Source organism: Sparus aurata, chromosome 21 (assembly GCF_900880675.1).
Source record: "Sparus aurata chromosome 21, fSpaAur1.1, whole genome shotgun sequence".
Taxonomy (NCBI): Eukaryota; Metazoa; Chordata; class Actinopteri; order Spariformes; family Sparidae; genus Sparus; species Sparus aurata.
In genome coordinates this window covers 23,326,857-23,348,386 of record NC_044207.1, presented here as the reverse complement: position 1 = coordinate 23,348,386, position 21,530 = coordinate 23,326,857, and the positions used below count along the sequence as shown (strand labels likewise).

Sequence of the window (21,530 nt, the reverse complement as noted above, 5' to 3'; positions counted from 1 at the left end):
TGTTGATGCTGAAACAAATTACAGTTTCTTTTTTGTTTCATTTGACAGCTTCAACAGCCACACAGTTCTTTTGTGAATTCACTCCTCAGTTTTCTTCATTAATAGATTGCTCATGTTCCTGATAATGTTGCTTTGATACATTTTAAATTGGGCTCGTTTATTAGTATTGGGGATTGACTAAATATTTTAATCGTCCAATTCAAAAAGGTTAGATATGGTAGTTTAGTTTTGGCTTACGGAAGAAGTTTGGGAAACATGAGCTCTATGATCTTTAGGAACGTTGGGATCTCTATATACAGAATAAAGTTTTCCGGGTTTGAACAATGTCTGGCTGCACAGCCACAAAGTTTTTAAAGACTGACCCGCCAGTGCGTCAGGAATGTTTAAGAGGTTAAAGATAGACTAAACACACTGCATGACACCATCATGCATTGCATAAAACTTAACCAAAGATGCTAAAATGTAGGATGTTCAAAAAGCGTTTGACTGGCAGTGAATGTGTTTTGTGGTGAGGGGGGCAATGACTCACAGAAGTTTTAAAACAAAAATCCACGACCACAGCGTGAGATCACACAGGAAATCCCTGCTGCCTGTGGGTGGATCCTGCCTGTCAGCAGGAGGAGGAGGAGGAGGAGGAGGAGGAGGAGGAGGACGGTATATGCGTGGACTCAGAGAGAGCACACACACCCACGCATACGATACGCGTCACATTCATACTTGCACCCACACATTTATTACATCCTTCTCACCTCCAGCAGCTCTTGGTCTTGGTCTGCGCAGGAGAGAGTCTGAGAGCCTCGGGGAGAAAAAAGGAAGTCAATTTCATTTGAAATGTGATTTTTTTTTTTCAATCAGTATGTTTTTCAGTATCTCATGTCCGTCTGTGTGCGTCAGTCTGTGTGCGTCAGTCCGTGTGTGCGTGTGCGTGTCTGTCTGTGTGTGTAATGGACATACTGTTTGGTGTCTCTGTGTCGCTGATGGCGGACACAGTTTTCAAGGCCGATTTCAGAGGAAGCTGAACGTTGGACACCACTGGACTGAAGGAGGTAGACTCCTCTGTGGAGATCTACATGGAAAATGTATTAACAGACAAAGCCAGACACAAGTGCCCACACACACACACACACACACACACACACACACACACACACACGTATGCACACACACACATTCGCAGCAGATCCACAGAAAAGACAAATATGAACGAGCACGTGCACATGAACGAACAGACAGCACAGGTAAGGGCACAGACGACAGAGACACAGAGGACACGTGTTAATAGAAATCAAGAACATTTATACAGTTTGTCAACACTTACTGAACCACGAGAGCTGACTTAAAACCTTCATCTGTGCCTTTACCTACTGCTACATGCTTCAAACATGCTGATCCACTTTTACTCTACTGCTACAACCCAACCCCATCCAGACTTCGCCCCAACCCAGCCCCACCGTGGCGCCCCCGGACGCCTCACACCTGTTGCGTGCTCACCAGGAAGCGGACCGCTTGGCGAGTGTTGGAGGAGGCGTTGACGTGGGTGTGGGCGCAAGGGGAGCTGGGTGTGCTGTCGGTGGTCAGGCTGGGCAGGTGATCTTGGGTGCCATTGTCTTGAGCCAGCTGGCGGAGGTACTCGAGCCTCCGCTTGCGGCCCAGCTGAAGAGAGAGCAGAGACTGGAGCTGCAGTCGCTCGATGGAGCCCAGCAGGATCATGGAGTCTGAGGGAGTGCAGAGGAAGAAAACAGGCAATGAGATAAAGCTCAGGATGCATCCCAAACTCACAGGGGCAAAAGTGGAGGATAAAATAATCATACCGGATCAAATATAAAAAAATAATATGAGGAGGTTGTGTCAGTTTCAGTGAGTCATTTAGACTTCCATATACACACAATCGCCAGTTTATTATTGGGTATAAACTAACTTAAACTAATGCAGTCTAATAAACCTGTCCTTTTAATTAATTCTTGTTCCAACTCTTAGAAAAGTTGTTAATTCCAGTTTGTGGTGCTAATGTACGTAAGCGTTGGTAATATCCAGTCTTAACTTACTGGTTTAATTACGGTGGAATAATAGGATGAATCCTCATGAGGGCAGGATTTATTGCAGGATTGTTTCACTAAGCTGAATTAATTCCAGCTACTGTAGGTGTACCAAATGATGTAGCGACAGATCCAACTGTAGATTTAAAATCCTAATTATCCTTAGAGATGTTTTTACATAATCCCATCATAAGTAATGAAGTCATTTTAGCAGATTTCGGTACAATTAAACAATTTAATCCGTTGTGCTCAATTGAGCTGCGCATTGTCAACTGCCAAACTGTAAATACCAGTTGACTTTGTTGGTGAGTTTTATTTGGTTTATGTGGAGTTTGAGAGTGTTTTCAAAATGAGTTAATGATGTGTGCAGTTATATTTTTCTTCTTAGAGAGGAAAGTAAAATATGATAGAAAAAAATATGTTTCTGACTCAAACGCTCATCTATCTCCTTCCTGTAACTACCGGGAGCTATCAGACTATCACCTCTTGTTGTACACAGACTGGTATTACAAGACAGGCCTGGCTGGCTGGTTAGCATGATGACTTCAGTAGAAATCTGTACAACATCGTGAAGAGACATCTTTGACCAAACGTTGTTTCTTCACTCTGTTAATATTTTAAATACTTTTTTAAAAGTATTAAGTTTTTAGAGTTAAGAAAAAAATATAAAAAATACTTCAGTTTCCATTAAATAAACAAAAAAAACTAAATAAATAAATCCATCAATTTAAAGACCAATTTCTATTTCTATCTCTTTTCAAGACCCTCCACACTCGCACACACACACTTGCATTCACCAACTTCCAAGGAACCCAGCTCACCTCTCGATTCAACCAGGGCCAGAGTTTTGAGCTGACCAGTCAGCAGCATCTCCTGCAGCTCCCGATAAGAAGAGTTCAGAGTGATAAAGCGCACGTCCCTGACCATGATGTCCTCCACACGGATATTATACTTCCTGAAACGCATAAGAGAGGAGAGGGAATATTGAGTATAAATGAGGAGAACAGGGTGATGAGGAAAAAAAGAGGAGGGCGAGAGTTTTTTAAAAATAAGATATAAACAAATAACTCACTCGTGATGGCCCATGCCCAGCTCAGGCAGATATGGAAGTTTCTTGATGCGGATGATGGAGTCGTACAGCGACGGCTGAAGCGACTGGGCCACGGCGTTGGCCAGGATCACAGCGATCATCACAGGCAGGATGTGGGAGATCTGACCAGTCAGCTCAAACACTATGACCGCTGTGGATACAGTGTGGGTGACTGCTCCAGACAACGCTGCAGCACCTGTGTAGGAGGGGAGAGGATTTAGGAAAAATCTTCTTTCTGTCTGGTCTCTTTTAATCCATTCATATACAGCTAATAGTGGAGTGTGTGTTCTAAAAATTAAGACTTTTCAATATGTGATGAATGTTAAATGTGCGAACTGTGTGTTATTAATCAGAGGCGAGTTTACTGCCAGACAGCCGGTCCAAACAAGCTTTTCTCCAGGATGTCACTCTAATTCATTACATTTAACGCCATCCCGTCACACTAACCAGTGAGTCAAGACCGGAGCAATTTTGTGTCCAACGATTTTATTTTTTCACCCTCAATTTTCATCAGTCACCTTCTCTAAGCTGGTATGAAGTGATAACAACGACTGCAGCTTTGCAGCGGCGTCAATTTCAATCACACGGCAGAGAGGGGAAGTGAAGAGTGGCCTGAAAATTGGTTATCGAGGCAAATTAGATACAAGATGGTGAATTTAAGTACAGTGCTTGAAAAACAAGAAGCAGATTCAGAGCCACTCACCAACTACAGCATAACCACCAGGAACTATGGGATACACGCTGCCGTCAGCATGTATGCCATCAGGAAACATGGCCGCCATGATCTCTCCGACAAGTCTGCCAAATCCTGCGCCTGTCAGTCACACACAGATACAGCACTGAGTTATTTCAAGGCCTTCTTACTCACTTAAAAAAAAACAAAAAAACATAGACATATTTAGAAAATTCACCGATTAGAAAAACTGGCATGAAGGCCCCGCAGGGAACCGGCATGGTGGTAGCCACAGCAGACATCCAGAACTGAAAGAGAGAGACGAGAAGTTTGTGACACGTCTTTAACACGTCTTTCAAATCGCTCACATTGTAAAGGCCTACAGTATGTGTGAAGCTTACCTTCATGATGATGAAGAGGATGAGTGTGATGAAGACGTTGACCTGGGGGTGCTTCCAGGCGTGGTGGTGGCTGATGTAGTCGAACTCTTCCGCCACGCCCTGACGGCACCACGTGCGGTTGTCGAACAGAGCGACCAGAGACTCGTGCTGCGTCAGCTGATGTGGTCGAAACAAGAAAAATAGTTACAGCACCTGAATGTCTCTTACTATGTCCTCAAACCTTGACAGACAAGTTTAATCGGCTTGGACACAAGGTCGAAGCACAGGCGACATCTACTGGAAATGCTGCGTTTCCTTCTTTCTTTACAGGTTCATATGTCATAACCTTTATTTGTATTGCTGTCAAGTTTGCCACGTTTTATCTTCAACTCGGATTGATGTGCTGCATTTAAAAAAAATGTTTTTATTGGCAATCAGATCCAAAAAAAATCAAACATAAACAAAAAAAGAAAAAGATTTGAACAGATAGATAGTACTGTTAGAAGATAGAAGTTGTGTTTATGAGCAGCAGACTGCCCCCTGGCTACCCAGAGGCTAAATCAAAGCTAAAGTAGCTTGATACCAACCCTTCAGTGTAGAGAAGAACAGATTTTTGCAGCAGTAAAACTCAGCTTTCTTGGTTAATACAGTAGCACATACTGGAGAATGTATTCTTTTAATAACAATTACCATTAACATTGATTGGACATCCACATAAAGATTAGCAAAACTTCCCCTTTAACAATAGCATTAATCATACTGAGTGGAGTGTAATCTCTCTTGCAGAGTTTAATCTATTTTGTAATGTGTTCACTGCACTCCATTCATACTCCATTTTTTAACTGGTAATTTTGGCTGTTAATGACTTTTAAATTCTTGATTGTGTAAAGTGGAAAGAAATCTGGAGGCAGTGAGGGAAAAAAAAATGGCAAGATTTTCCTCCAATTGAAGGAGGAAACTGTACCGACTGTAAAGCCCCCTGAGGCGATGTGATTGTGGTTCTGGGCTGATTCGATTAGGGTGCGATCATTCCACCTGCCTTTAGAACAAAACTCCACTCGTTTCAAATAGTCTCAAGAAAACAATGCGACTTTTCTGATGTCAGTCTAGCAACATCTTTTGTTCTTCATGCAGAGTCACTGTCTGAAAACGGGGACACGAGAGACGTTGCTTTCTTGTTTTCAGAGGCTCAAAAAGAAACTGAACAGTTTGTTATGGAACATAAAACCTGTGTGCTCTGCATTTCTGCCTAAAAACACTCAAACTATATTTCACTTGATTGCGTCAGCTGTTAAACTTTTCTAATTGGCAGGACGACGTATCTGCTGGCATCTGAACCAGCAGCTTATTTCTAGGTTTCGTTTTTGGACATTACTACAGTGCTGGATCTGCAAGTTTTGTATTTTAGAACTGCAAAATTTTGCCAATTAATTGATTAGTCGATTTTGATAAGTGCTTTATCGTTTCAGTTATTTTTAAGCAGAAAATGTCAAACATTTGCAGGCTCCAGGTTCTTAAATGTGAGGATTTTCTACTTTTCTTTGTCATTTATTAGTGATAAATGTGGCACATTTGGGTTTTGGACTGTTGATTTGACAAAAGAAGCAATTTGAAGATGCCGTTTTGGGCTCTGAGAATTTGTCACGATAATTATCCCCAAAATGTTTAAATGCAATTGACTAATTGTAAAAATAATCACCAGATAAATCAATAACGACTATAATCGTTACTATATATATATAAAAAAAGAAATGACCAAATGATTCCAACACTATGACTGTAAACACTACTTTTCTGCTGGTTGTTGCTGTTGAAAGTAGGAGGGGGAACAAACGAAAATACTGTCTTTAATGCTCCATCATCTCCACACATGGTCTTTGGCTGAGGGAACCATATCACGCCACATGAGTGCTTTTGAACAGTTTAAGAGGAGCACAAAATGACTCACTCCATGACATCGACTCACACTTCATCTAAAATCACCGTCAATCTTCCCCTAACAGTGGAGGCATGCTTTCATACTGTCAGAAGAGTGTAAAAGCATTTTCTCACCTGTCCAGCCATGAACTGCCCGAAGCCCGGAGGGAACGTGAGCGTGGAGACCAGCAGGGTGACGAGTGCGGGATACACCAGACGCCTGACAGGAAGAGAGGGACTGCGGGGTCATTAATGGGTGTGCCTGTCACACTGTATGTGCACATTGAATTTCTGGGCGTTGAGGAGGGAAGGAACTATAAATAGTCCCCTGTAAGGTGTGAAACTGACCCAATTGATGTGAGGACTTTACCCAGATTTCCTCAACAATACATTAACATTGTGACATAAGACTCCAAGCTAATGTTAAATACACGTTTAGGGGCACATCATTTTACTTTTAACCTTAAAATAACAGCTTTGAAATCATTTTGATGGTACAGTGTCTTGTAATAGGGTCAAACTTCAGTAAGAGGGTAAGATCACAGCATTACATACATGGTTACTTCAACAAACAAGTTTTCGGCCCATAACATCGTCATGACATAGTCAGTTTTGTTTGTAGTTAGCGCGTACATTACATCTGACAAATTGCTTTAAAGAAATGACTTAGCATTTGACAGAATATGTGTATGCGCTTTCTTGCCGAGAATATTTGTTTGTCATATTAGTTTGTTAAATATGAAGCTATAGCCGTCAGCCTGTTAGCTTAGCTTAGCATCAAAATTGGAAACACAGCCAGCCTGGATCTGTCCGAAGGTGTCAAAGTAAGCCTCCAAACACCTCCAAAGCTCACACATTATTACATTATTTCTTGTTTGGTTTATTCAAACAAAAACTAAAGCGCAACGATTACAAGTATGGGTTTAAAGGGGTTATGTAAAGGTACTGTAATCTCTATGAACAGATGTGTGCATATGAGGCATTTTTGTTTCTGTTCGTAGGGAGGCTGTGGTGCGAGTCAACAAATCATGTTTAGGTGGCCTTTGGTTGCATGCAGCAAAACATTTCATGTGGCGGGGAAAGGAGGCGGAACTCACTGATCAAAATCCAGTCTCTCTCTGATGTCGATTGAGCTTTTTAATTAGCTTTTTAAAATGTATCTGGATGAATGTGCAGATAAATTAGGAGCTCTGTCAACTCCAACTCTATTTTTGCGTCTCAAGTTGCTAATCTGACTGTAAACAATGACCGGCGCACAGAGGAGGAAGGTCTTGTGGTGCGTCTATTTGATGTTGGAAGTTGCAATTTCCGAGACCCAACTTTCAACTCGAACGTCCCCTTCGGGTCAGATGTCCAAATCAGAAGGTCGGAGGCGCTTCACCAACGCCAATGTAATGTTGAGGAAATACTTCCCAAATTGTCCGCCCATCAGTTGTCAAGGTTGTGTGTAACATCAGACACTCACTTCCTCAGCAAGAACTTGTTTATCGTCTTCTGTTTCCTCATGCACTCTACAATCAGCCGATTCAGATAGACAAACAGGGCACCACCAAAACCACAGGCAATCCTGCAAACAGACAAAGACACACATGTTTGTTCTGTTGACGGTAAAACAGAAGAGAACTAAAACACAGCTTCGCTGCCCCTGGTTTAGTCCGTCTGAGGCTCTTTGACAGGAAGCCAACCAAAGCTGATTTATTGCCTTTCTCTATCAAAACGTTTTGGCATCAAACAAATCAAGTTTGGCACGTGAGGATGTGGATACAGCTTCTACTTGTGATCAGCAGAGTAAAAAGTTAATTTCATGCCTTGTTCATTGAATACAAATCAACCTTCAGACTCTCAAAGGGAATGTGACTACAGAGAGAGAGAGAGAGAGAGGCTGAATGAAAGCTCAGATCTCTTCAGTAAATCAGGCGCCAAACTGCTCTGGGATCAGTTAAATGTGGCGTCCGTCCAGAGAGAGCCACTCACCCGAGGATGGCAAACGCCGGCAGCTCCTGAAGGTCAAATGGGAAGTCCAAGCGGAAGCGTGTCTTAAAGAGAGCAGTGATGGTCTCTGAGGAAAAATAGGATTGTTCTCACTCTGTTAAGACTGTACGGCAACATTACACTGATCTTTGAAAGGGACGTGACATGAAGCACAAAATAAATATTTATACTGGTATACTGTACTCAGATATAGCATGCTTACAGATACTGAATCACCATCTAGAGAACAAAAATAACACATCAAAGCCCAGGACACTCTTATTGAAACACTGGAATAAGGACTTTTACCTTCCTCCTGGTTCCACACAGCCAACACTCTGAATATGAAGGCACTGAAGGTGGCGGCAAAGAAGCCCCTCCAGTAGTTCCTCACCGCAAAAAACGTTGAAGTGACCTCAATACTGAACAGCACCCCTGCGACACAGAAACATGACACTTATCACTCAGAGACTTGGTTTAAAAGAGACATTTCCTGGTCAAATATCGTAGAGAGTGCCATTACTGCCGTGTTTCCTTGAAAAACAGCTTCAACACATTTATACGTGCTTGTATGCCATTAGAGCAAACAAAACATTTTCTAACAACTCACATGCTGTTCGTGACTTAATACACTCTGCACACGTGAATAAAGACTGACAGTGTGAAACTTTGCTTATGGCTCCTGAAACTTTGTTTTTCTTGAACAATGTATCCCATCGAGACTGTTAATATCTCAGGTCAATCTTTTTATCAGATTATGAGATGCCTGTCCAAATAAAATGGAAAAGGTTCATCCTGCGAGGGTATGAACGTACTGGGCGGACTTCACGGCAATTCTACCATTAGATTTTGGGTTTTTTTCTAGAGAGAGGTAACTCAGTTCTGAAACATGACTCATTGCTGTTCATAGACCTGATTTTGAAGCAGCATCGAGTACGTATCTATCAAACCGTTTTTTAGCATGGAAAATATCTCATCTCTAAGCAAGCTGTTTCTTACCATCAAACCGATGTTTACTTTTTTTGCCATGTTGGAGCGTCATATGACGTCAACTTGGCGAGCAGCCTTTTCTTTTTTATTTCAAAGTGTTGATCAAGTGACATTTTTTGACTTGACAGCGGCGTTAGAGAAAAGGTCGCCTCAAACAACGTGAGACGTCCTGCCACATGAATGATTGTGTCTGATATAATGTTACATGGCCAACAGTTGCTGAGATACAGAACACGGCTCCAGGAGTCCAACAGTTAGATGGATGGACCGACCAAGAATGGCACGCACTCTCTTGCTTGCGGGGTAAATGCTCTCCTCATCTAATTATCTCCCATAATCATCTAACCATAATTAGATACCATTCAATCAGAGGCTGCAGCCATGTTGTCTTACCTCCAATAGGGGCAGCGAAGCAGCAGCCCACACCCACTGCACAGGCGGCCGACAGCATCTCCGTGTTCCTCAGCTCGTTCTGTCCAACAACAATCAGATATAGGCGCACACACACGGAGAGCCGGGCATTCAAGAAAATACACACACACACTCAAATCCCAACAGGTGTATAGTGCATGGACGTGCAAATGCCAAAAAACACACAATACTTAACACATTTCTCATGAAAATCCGGTCACCAGCTGTTTACAAATGCAACAGTTATGCTGTAAAGCTGCTGCTGTATCTTCTCACATAGGATGAGATTACATCTATAAGCGAGGGCCATAATTGAAAAACCCAGGATTGAGTGTTGAAATCATGGAATGAGATGTTTGTATAGAAGCAAAGGCGGCGCAGATCGATGCCTCGCTGTGACGGTTCACTGAACAGACTCAAACAGCGCGGACAAAATGGAAAAGCATCAATCTATCTCAGCTTCTGAAATGGACAGCATGGATTATTGATGTCGATGGAATTGGCAATAAAGAAACTATCTGACTCGTGCATTCGTACCTTGCTTCCCTCAAAGGGCTCTTCCTTTAGCAGTGAAGGTGAAAAAAAAAAGAAGACAGACATATGTGTGAGTGCGGTCTGTGTCAGCGTAGAGGTTACCTTGTGTTTCCGCTCCTGGACGACATCCAGCTCATTATCCAAACCACACAAAATCAAACAAGCAGAGAATGAGCTTCAGCAAACACAGTCTTGACTCCACAGTGAACTGCATTAACATTTTCCCTCTCTGATTATGTTTAACGGGTGCACAGTCGACCCCTGGACTATTTCAGTCTTGTCTAACTGTGCTGACAGGAGTTTTTCTTCCTCCACATCACTGCAGTCTATCTTCCTCCGTACTGATGCCGCCGCTGGTGTTGGTGGTGCGTGGAGGAGAAGAACCGCACACTGTCCAGTGCAGATATAGGCAGAAGCCCCCGGGGTGTGGTCTCACATGAGTGGAGGTGAGAGTGTGTCTTGGGGAATGGCAAAAAGTCAAGGAAACATCAAAGACTTTTTAAAGACCAGCTGTGATTGTGTGTTCTTCTTGTAGCTTCAAACCTACGGCAACCAGAGAAGATACAAAGATCAAGAAAATCCTCCAGTGTTGCCCATCCTCATTTCTTTTCAGCAACTATTTAGGCCTCATGTTTACAATGACGTTGATGTAAGATAAGCTGTCATTACACATTTTGCTGTTTTGTTTTTGTTAAATTGGTCTCCTGAAAACTCGAGGTGTGATGTTGAGATGCCATATTTCCAGAGCCAGAATAATTCATCTTAACATAAATCATCAGTGGTAAAGATCTTGATTTGCGTTCCCCTAGGTCAACAGAGAGAAATCATTTATAGAATAAAATACATAAATGGAGCCCACTACTCTAACTTCTTGTTAAAATGGGGCCAGCTACTGCTGTCACATGAAAAACAAACTTTCAGTCCTCTTTCATTAGACCGAAATTCAATCAGTGATGAAAAACTGCACAACTTGTATAGAGAGGTCTAATGCACAATCATCAACTTCTAAAAACAAACACAAATCAACTTAAAAACATTTCTCATTCATAGAGCCTCCAGCCAGTGAAACTCATTACCTTCATACATTAAACAAAATCAGAAGCAAATACCGGTCAAAAAAAAATAAATAAAAAAAAATCACTCATTACAGCTTAATCAGACTTTAATCCGGATATTTGTTTGGATCTGCATCAAATTGTACTCATCACAGATACCAGGAACCTAAGTACGCCTGATTGTTTTCATCAAGATCCATGTATTATTCCCTGAGAAATCAAACAAAAACCCTCACGTGGATCCGCACCATAAGTTAATACGGTCTATTCTGGGCTGGGATCCAACGTCCATTCAAGTTTCGTGGAAATGTTTTCAGTAGTTTTTGTGAGAAAGGGTTAGAGACATCTGAATATCCACAGGGCGTTAATCATTGAAAAACAAGTGTTACAGTGTGTATCCGTGTGTTTGCATGTAGTTACCATTCCTACCATGAAAATCCCCCCAAACAGAGCTGCCATGAATTTGCTCAGGAGAGCAGCGCACAGACTGGCAACGTGAACAAAGGGTCCCTGGGAGAGATGATGGAGAGAGATTAGGATGTTAGCGGACAGGATACGACCGAGAGCGCATTTTATCACAGAGTGGAGTATGATGCACTCAAGTTCAGGGGCATTATTCAAAAACGATTAAACACTGCTCAGAATCAGATTCAAACAACTTTATAACCCCCCAAATGGGAAATGCAGGTGTTATTAGCAGTAAATCAATTTTATATTTTTCCAGCCACGACTTTAATGAGACTCAAAGAAGCAGCATTATTATATCCTCCTGACAGGAGACTTCAAAAAAACTGTCAAGCAGTCCTTCATGTGCAGTTTCTCACAGCCCAGAAGACACTGATGAGGATATAAGAAAGGAGATGAAGGAAGAATTAAAGCCTCTACCTCCTTCCCCAGAGGCATCCCACTGCCCAAGGCGCAGGTCAGACCGATGACTTTGGCCACGAACGTCTTAAAGGTCAGATACTCCTTGAGGACCACCCCCCTCAGGATCGTCTTCATCTCAGGAATACCTGAACCTGGAAAACGAAAAGAGAGAGACGCCAGGTGCGATGATGGAGTGCAGGGAGAAGATGAGTTGAAAGAAAGCAATTACACAGAGAGAGAGGGATGAAGAGAATAAATGAAGAGCCAACGGGGGGCGAGGGGGAAAGGCTGATTGATATTCATATAGTTTTCTGTATGCACATCGCATAAGAGGTATATTTTATAGATCTCCTGCAGACGTGACCACTAACTGACGCATAGAACACGTCCTTGTGGGCCCTATGGTGCATTACAGAGCGGACGACATCATTCAAACACAGAAATGTAACCGTGAATTACGGGTTTGTACACACGTGTTTGTGGATAAACTGCTGTGTGTGTGTGTGTGCGTGTGTGTGTCTGTGTGTGCGCGTATCTTACCCACAGCCTGAGGTGCCAGTATCTGTGTGAATCCTGCTGAGAAAGTGATGAGCACCACAGGGTAGGTGACCCAGGCGATGTACTGCAGAAGCAGGTTACTGTCCAGACCACCATACATCCAGTTCTGTGCTGCACAGACACACACACACACGCAACTTCATCTCAGTATAACGCGGTAGAAAACTAAAACCTTTTTAACAACTACATCTCAAGATTTACATGTTGTGAACAGATTTAACTGGTTCTTCTCCTCTTCTTTGCCTCCCTCTGACCTCCTCCCACCTCTGCCATATTCATGAATTTTTCTTAATTTTTAGCAGTTCAGTGGCCTTCTGCTCCCAATTCATCATTTAACTCGCTTAGTATCAAATTCGCCATATAATGAAACACAACAGAGGGAAGCGCTTCTTGGATAGAAGGGAAATGTCTACATCCATAATGCGTTATCGTCTGCCCTTTGTCCACATTACTGCAACATTTTTCTCACTTAAAATCACAGTGGATGGGGCGCCGTTTGGCTGAGTTAGTGGAGTGCGCGCCCCATGTGCTGAGGCTCTGCAGCGGACCCGGGTTCGACTCCCGGCCCGGGTCCCTTTGCTGCGTGTCACTCCCCCTCTCTCTCTCCCTGTTTCCTGTCATATCTTCAGCTGACCTATCAATAAAGCCATAAAAGGCCAAAAAAAAATATATTAAAAAAAGGAATGTAAAAAAAACCAAAAAAAAACCAGACAGTGCAAATGGGCAGTGCAGGAAAAAGTACTCGGATCTTTAAATTATGTACGAAGAAAACAGTGCAGTGAACAGTGAACGTGCAGTTCAACTCTTGATTATGCAAAAGAGAAATGCAAAAACTCTGAAGTTAATAACTTTTGTAGAAATTCTGTTCCAGGTAATTAAATAGTCAGCACTGTCTGTGAACATGGACAAGCCCACAAGTCCACAGTGGCAATGGATGCTATACAGGAATGCAGATTAGGACCGATTTTGCACCCTCAGACTTCTGCCTCTTCCCTCTTCCCTCTTCCCTCTTCCGAGAAATAAAGGAGCTCAGCGTTTGCCATTTTGACGTGACTGCTGCTGTGGACCACTTTTCTAGAGGTCCAAGTCCAACAACTTCTAGAGAGCAATTATCCATACGCACCAGTCATTTTGGCACCTTGTTATATGCTGATGCAACACTGTGTAAATAGAATTTTAATATTGTAGCTGCCAGGGTGGAGCGAGTTTTCAAGAAGACATATCATGTTCATTTTCAGGTTCATCTTTTTATTTAGGGTTACTAATGAAGCTCTAGCGCAGGTTCAGACAGGAAGACTACTCATTTGCATGCTCAGTCCTCAATCCCTGCCAGAGAGCACAATTAAGTGGCGTGTCCCCTCAGGGTTGCCTTAGGGCAAGAGTTGTTGTTTGTGATATGTGGGGAGAGGAAATGAAAAGAAGCATGTTGCTGCTCAGTGCACTAACATTACGTCTCCGTGACCCCTTTAGTATTTTCTTATTGAACCAGCTCGGTAAGTCGACCACATAGAAACTCAGTTACATTTGTGGCAGCAGTGTTTCTTTTCTTGCAGGTGCTGTTTTTTTCTCAGTCATTTTTTATCACAGTTGTCTTAGCTTAGCGCCGCTAGTTTGGCTGTGTCTAGCTGCTGTGATGTCACAAAGCCATGGAATTAGTGGCGGGACTACTGAGATGGCGTTCAGGAGCAGTGTTTTCTGTGTGAGAGAGAGAGATTCTGTTGATCTAGGTCTCCTTTAACTACTCTATTCAGTCCAGTGGTTTCAACCTAGAGGATGGGCCTCTAGGTTATTTTGTGAGCTCTAAAGGCTCAAAAGAAATCTCAAGGGTAAACCGGTGATTAACGGAGGGGGGGAAAAAACGGAAAAATTAAGTTGTGAGGCATTTTTAAGTTTTTGTATTTTTATTTTATGTGAAATATGAGGTAATTTTCCACATTCAAGCTTCAAATTGTTTATTTAAATCGTTGAGACTACATTGTTTTTTTTTAAATGTATGTATATTTTTGTTAATTCAATTTGTAAAAAAACTGTAAAAATATGTAGTGGAGTAAAAAGTCTAATATCTTCCTCTGAATGGTGAAAATGAAAACAGTACAAGTAGATTCTTGAGTAAGAGTACCAAGTTAATTTTCATCACTGAGGGGGGGAAGAGAGAGTGAGAGAGAGACAGAGAGATAAGATTTGATAGATATCTCGGCACTTGTTAACTTGAAGTATTTCTGAGCTGCAAGCAAATGACAATTCTCTGCTCATTCAGCGGTCGCTAACACATAAATATGTAGATTAGAACCACTAAATCATGAGTTTGGCTGCATTAACACGCAGTGCAGGTGATCACAGGGGAGTAATAGCAGGTTTAACAGCTGCAATGTAGCAGAGGAACCACTCAACACGTGTTGTTGTTGGGATGTAAATGGCGCTCCTGATACACCAGTGAATGATACCAAGATACCAAGAAGAATTCTCTCTTGTTACCATCTTCTGTATTGACTGTACAAACAATACACGCAAGTGAAAAGCTGCTTCAGTTTGTTCAAATAAAGAAATATATTTGTGGGTGTACATTCAATCTTCCGTTATCTCTCTTCGGGAATGTTCTGTTGAGGGTTAATCTTTTCATAAGATTTTCTTTCCAGATTTTCTTTGCTGTTGAATTAAAAACAAAAATCAGTACCTGCTGCGTTTATTCAAGTGTTAAGAATGGTACATTTGACATGTTGTGGGAGTACAAACTGTATTTATTGATCCTTTAAATATTAATGAAAGCCAGTTTGTCAGCTTCTGCTCAAAATCAATATATCTCGGCAGGAGAATGACGGTCAATTTGTATTCATATTTTAATATCTACTCTCACATCACACCTGACAATTTTATATGAAGCACTGCTCCTGGTGGATTAATGCTTTTACAACTTCGCTGCCTCTGCGAGGACAGGTCATCATTCACCGCGGCCAACCCTTTGTCTTTGCGACTCTTTCCTCTCTCTCTCTCTCTCTTTCTTTCTTTCTACCTATCTGTCTCTTTCCTACCTTCTTGGCAGAAGGCGATGGCGTAGTCCATGACCCAGCTGACCAGAGCCATGAGCAGCCCCAGCAGAATGAGGAAGATCCAGTCCTCTCCCACCCGCGAGATCAGGAACTTCTGGCAGCGAGACGCACACACTGAGGACACAGTGACAGACAGTGGAAACGTCTGAAATTAATGTTCACAGTGTGACGAGAGAGATTTGTTGGTGTGAGACTGAAAAGGACCAGCGGTGTCAGAGAGGTAAAAAGAAGTGGATATTTGGTGGCAGAGGAGGCAGGAATAAATGGAGTGATTTAGGCCAGGGGACCCAAGACTGGTATATTTCATACCAACCCAATATCCCGGTAGTTGACAGAATTTGAGCTTTAGGATTCATGTACATGGGCACGAATTCTCCTCTCTTTCTGTTACACTCAAAATAGCTTAATAAAAAAAATTGAATTTCAAGATTTTTGTTAGCATTTAACTTGAATCCCAATCTGTCTCTAACCATAACATAAGTGAATCCTGTAGATTTACATTTGTGACTATTTCACACACTGACATTTTTTTAAAATCAACCAAACTGTTTCGTTGCCTAAACCAAACCACAAACTGGATGTGATGCCTGGATTCTGGTGTCACCGTTGTGGACTTACACCTGCCACACACCCTGACCTCATCCCTGCAACTCCATTAAAAAGACAAAGGATAATAGCTTGAGAGTCATGCAAACAATTTGGAATTTGTATCCAAATCCTGCTGATCGTATTTCATGGCAATTTGACAAACTGCTATGTTGTTTATACATCATGACAATTCAAAGTCTTTCACGTGTTGTAATGTATATAAGAACTCAAATCACACATAATAACAAAATTCATATAATACTTATAGCATTGAAACACACATTAAAAAAGGATGCAAACCAGTCCACGAGAAATTTAAACAAGAAAATCTATGAAACAAATATAAAATAGGTTAACATTTAATCAATACATTTTCACCACATCTTGGTCATCCTTTGTTTAATATCTCCAGTTAAATAACGAGTATAGGCAGTGCTACAAGGCAAAGAACCAGACTTGAAGTGCATCAATGTACAATTGTCACGTATTCAATTCCCAAAAAGAAACACAAAACGTCTAGAAATATTCCCATATTTACCTTCGCCAAGGAGGTCATGTTTTTATCTGTTTCCTTTTGTTTGTTTATTTGTCAGCAGGATTAAATAAAAACTACTGAATAGATTTCCATCAAAACTGAATGGAAGATGTGTCTCGGCCCAGAATAGACCCCGTTAACCTTTGGTGTGGATTCGGATGAAGCAATTTCTATTTTAACTGTCTATAAATTTGCGTGACCAATTTTTTATTTTATTTTGTATTTTGAGGTCGTTTTTCTACATTTCCACTGCAGCAATTTTTTGTTTCTCACAGAATAATGCATGGATCTCGATGAAAAAAAAAGAAAGGATCTGCAGTATTTAGGTGGCTGCTATCTATGAGTGAGTAGATTCTTGATCTGGTGATCTTACAGTCAAGCAGTTTCGGGTGGTTGAAAATGTAGAGTGATACAGGGCTGTAAGCTTTGATTTTGGATTGGGCTTGATTGAAACAAAGGGGACTTCATCATGATGTCTATCATTTATGTGATATAACATTCATATTTTGTTTAGTGGTAGATAATTTTATCCCTTACATCCACCTCTAGTGCTCTAGTGGAAAATAAGGAGTGCTTTAAAGTCGCTCTCCGCTCGATAATGTGTAGTGCTTATTGACCTTCACACAAGAACACTTGAAAGCTGCTTGCAAATTACTCTGCTGTGGAGGGTAAGTTTCTCTGTGCTCACCTTAAATGTGAGTTCGACACATACTAATGCCAGCAGCAGACATCATTTTAACAATTCTTGATGGCGTAATAGTTATTTTTGGTTCGAAAACCACATCTGGCACGAGTTGCTATTGAAAGAGAGGTACTTTTTAACAATTTGAAACAAGTCTGGAGAGGATCTTTAAAGAAGGAGGTTTGATTCAGCTCTGTGGTGCGTCATGGCTACACGCTGCTTCCAGATTGCAGTTTTAAACTGGTAAAATGGTATAAAAATCACTTCCTAGTCTATTCTACTCCACTCTAGCAACGTCATTGTGATTTTGGCGGCGATACCTGAGTAAACATCGTTACACTGGTCCAATCTGTGGGAAATAAAAGCATCGACAACTGGTTTATTACGCCAGGACATGAATCATCGGACAAATGAGATCCTCGTGCTGTGTGAATAAAAGAATTATACACCAAAGCAGGTAATGATGTGATGAATGTGTTGGGAGCGAGAGCGTCTCTTTATCTTCACCCCACCTTAAACATGAGAACACAGAGACAAAAACAAAGCCAGGTCATGGTTATAAATTCTACCATTACATTATAATCTATAACTCTGAGCTGGGTCAGCTAAAAGAAGCATCACTGGACTCATTTCTTTCTCTCTTGTCTGCGGACATTGCCAAAGCCCGGAATTCACTTCAACATCCAGAGCATTCATAGATGTGCCCGTCCCTCGAGGAGCTCATCATGTGCCACTAACACATTTACCAGATCCATATTTCATGAAAAAACGCTGCAGTCGCCACATACACGCGTACACTGCAGCGACAATTGCCATTGAGAAAACGGTCGCATTTCAGGAGAAACCGAGAGATCAACACATGTGTGCAGAGAGAGGTAGCATAGGTTGGTGATTATATCCGTTTCTCTTTTTGTCCATGAAAAGACAAAAAACAACAATGACTTACACCTACTAACACAAACACATCAGTGACTCATGCCGCTGCACTTCTAGACATTTACTTTCTCTTTATTTTCATCATCCGTATTTGTTTCTGCAGCAGTTAAATACTCTCAGTGGATATTGTTCTGATAAGTATCAACATTTTTGCAGGTTGCCAGATCATTTTTAAAAACATTCCCTCCTTCCTCAAAGAATATCCTAAGATTATTTCTAGGTAGACGTGGTTGCGCTCACACAGACACGTTCTTATGATGACTAGGTTTGTGTGCATGGGCACGGTGTCTGGACGGCACATGAGAGTTTGGGGATCATTTTGGTCTAGTGAATGCAAAAATACATCCAGTCCAGTTTTGCCAGCTGCTATTTTCTCCCCAAACTGCTGCGGGAGACGAGGAGTGGAGAGCAGTATATTAAAGCTGAATCCAAAAATTAAACAGCAAGTTCAAAACTGTGTCAAAACTTTGGCATTTTTGCGTGATAAATGTCTTTATCTGCTGATTAATTTTCTTCCGATCATCCAGTTGGCCGATCAACTAATTGCTGAAACTCTGGTGACATGGGCACTGACGTACATTTTGAGTGACTCCCACATTCGCCTGCCATTTATGCTCAATCATACAACAAATGTAGCAAGTGCACAATTTACTCCTGTTTGAGCAATATTTGCTATAAACTGCAGCACCCTGCTGTTTAGGGAAATTATGAAGCCCCTTAAAAAATATGTTTGTGGCCAGTTTTAAATGTTTAGATCTAAGTTCAACAGACAGGAAGTCCCAGAGGTGTGAGATAGAGATCATCGATTTTTTCAAAGAACCTCTTTGCTTATCGATGGCACTTATTTCTACAATCAAATCTGTGACCCTGCTGCTTGGGCAATATATTTCTAATCACGGGAAAAAAAGGTTGTGTTGCCCCCGTCATGATCGTGTTCACAAACTGCTCTCATTGTTTGAATGACCTTGCTAGACATAATAACGATGCCATAAATTGCATCAGTCTTTCTGGTGCAGGATTCAGGTCACGGGTCTCCCGAGGGAGGCGGGGCACAACTGAGTGTATGACGGGACAAGCTGCCCTGCAGACAGGCCACCTGCTGGATGGAGGGCTGCCAACAGATGACGGATACGTGCACAAGGGAAACACACCCTCATGTTCCGACACGCCCATCACACAGTGGAAACACAGCAAGTTAAAGGGACAGTTCACCGAAAAATTGAAGATGCATATTTTTCCTCTTACTTGTAGTGCTATTAATCCATCTGGGTTGTTTTGGTGTGAGTTGCTGAGTTTTAGAGATATAGATAGAGAATCTTTACTCTGAATTATAACCTCTAAAAAGAGGCATTTTTATAATTGCAGCATATCGGACAATATAGACACCGATGCTGACATATCAGAGAGGCTCAACGAGCAATCTAAGCTAATTAAGCTAGCCAACGTTATAGCAACATAACATACCGGGCTGTCATGAGCACAGACTTCTCATCCATAAGTAGATGCATGCATGCATTGGTACGGTTTCTGGAGAGAGAAATTGCTGATCAATTTTTAACATCTAATTCTCGGTACTTTAAGCACCATAAGCCGAGCGCCATCTAGTTTTAATGTATTTCATCCCTCTTATAACTCACACCAAAACAAACCTAGATGAAGAAATGGCATGACATGCGAGAGAAAATAGATATATTTTTTATTTTAAAAGAGATATACTCTCGCAACTTAAACTGCCACGTTCGTCACTGGACGTATATTTTTTATTTTAGTTCACTGGACATTACCTTGTGGAAGAAGCTGGAAATATTCCCACAGCTTCTCCCTCTATATTCCTATCTCTCTCCCACAAACATGCGCGCGCGCGCGCGCGCGCGCACACACACACACACACACACACACACACACACACACACACACACACACACACACACACACACACACACACACACACATCTAGTCTGGCACCTGCACAGCTACATACTTGTGTGTGCATCTTGGCTCGAGCTCACATCCGCAGGCTCAGTGGCATTCACAGATGTCTTCTCTTGATCCCGTAATAAAAAGAAAAAAATTCACACCCAACGCCAGACATTTTCTGCACCTCTGCTAGTCCTGCATTGCATCACCTGAAGACAAATAGCTGTAATCAGGAATAATACTAAAAATAAAGGAGATTTTTCCACTATAAACAGTATATTCAAAGCCATTGAATACAAAGCCAAACACAACATGTGACATAATACATTAATGCCTCTCCCTGGAGTAACTGGTAGACTGTGATCTGTGAGTAACGTCAGCTATAAAACTGCAGAAAGATTCACTCTGTGAGTCAAAATAAACACAGTGAGGCAGTGTATGTTTTTAGCTCTCCATCACGACCGGCAGCAGAGCCTTTGGCAGCGTGTGTAGGCTGCCTTGTTCAAAAGCTGCGGCTCCAGTTACTGATCTGAACCGAGGCACACACTCGTAGTCCATCACCCACAGATATGATGTTCCCACACAGATACATGAGAGGAAAACACTAAAACTCCCACTCCCACCAAATCTGAAGCTTCTTTGCTTACACTTAACAGGACAACAGCAGAACCTGTCCAGCCTAAGCGCCCATCTGAAGACATGGCTAAAAATACAAAACACGTGTCTTGATCTACGAGCACGCACGGCACACAAATCTCTCCGGCTGGCTCCTGATCGGAGACTAATTGTTTGAAATGGCTTTTATTACGGCGAGCAAGCGAGGCTGGCCTGATATAGTGTGGCTTTCACCCATGGTGCAATCTATCGAGCTCTAATCAGATCACTAGTCACAAGGGCAAAGAGGCAAAAACAGAACGAGAGAGATGGATCCTGGAAAACAGCCACGTTGGCTCACTCGTGCAGGCACGTGTGAAAACAAACGCTCAGCCTTTTCTCACTTTTACTGAGATTATGGAGGACATTTTTAGACTTTCTGTATTGATTTATGTATCTAAAAAGTCCAGTTCAACCAAATATAGAGTGCAACTAACTGATATTTTCATAAGCTCTTTATCTTATTACTGTTTTCATTTTATTCTATTTTCTCTATTACCTGTTAGTATAAAATAATCTCTAGAAGGATTAGAGGGCATTTGACTGCACACTGTATCATATGGTCTGTGTATGTGACGAACAAAGAGCCTTGAATCTTGAGTTTTCTTCCCAGTTAATCATTTGGTGGATAGCAGCGGCTTATACACACTGTGGTACACTTTGAGACAGAGTTGAGACAACATGTCTCA

General features: G+C 41.8%; 1 protein-coding gene across 8 annotated transcripts in view; it reads right to left on the bottom strand.

The window, feature by feature from the left end:
• Nucleotides 1-21,530, bottom strand: part of clcn2a (chloride channel, voltage-sensitive 2a) — a 52,915-nt gene that overhangs the window by 8,221 nt on the left and 23,164 nt on the right. For 4 of the 8 annotated variants that reach the window (XM_030403381.1, XM_030403382.1, XM_030403375.1 and 1 more), the window contains 18 exons: nt 15,512-15,643; nt 12,465-12,593; nt 11,943-12,076; nt 11,478-11,567; nt 10,006-10,029; nt 9,451-9,529; nt 8,377-8,502; nt 8,071-8,155; nt 7,562-7,663; nt 6,232-6,334; nt 4,201-4,356; nt 4,038-4,107; nt 3,830-3,940; nt 3,109-3,322; nt 2,858-2,991; nt 1,477-1,715; nt 955-1,066; nt 750-796 (listed from right to left, as the gene is read on the bottom strand). In XM_030403381.1, the coding sequence (XP_030259241.1) occupies nt 750-796; nt 955-1,066; nt 1,477-1,715; nt 2,858-2,991; nt 3,109-3,322; nt 3,830-3,940; nt 4,038-4,107; nt 4,201-4,356; nt 6,232-6,334; nt 7,562-7,663; nt 8,071-8,155; nt 8,377-8,502; nt 9,451-9,529; nt 10,006-10,029; nt 11,478-11,567; nt 11,943-12,076; nt 12,465-12,593; nt 15,512-15,643 (2,087 nt within the window). The remainder of the gene's footprint in view (nt 1-749; nt 797-954; nt 1,067-1,476; nt 1,716-2,857; nt 2,992-3,108; nt 3,323-3,829; nt 3,941-4,037; nt 4,108-4,200; nt 4,357-6,231; nt 6,335-7,561; nt 7,664-8,070; nt 8,156-8,376; nt 8,503-9,450; nt 9,530-10,005; nt 10,030-11,477; nt 11,568-11,942; nt 12,077-12,464; nt 12,594-15,511; nt 15,644-21,530) is intronic. The other 4 variants (XM_030403376.1, XM_030403379.1, XM_030403378.1 and 1 more) reach the window with 4 other exon arrangements.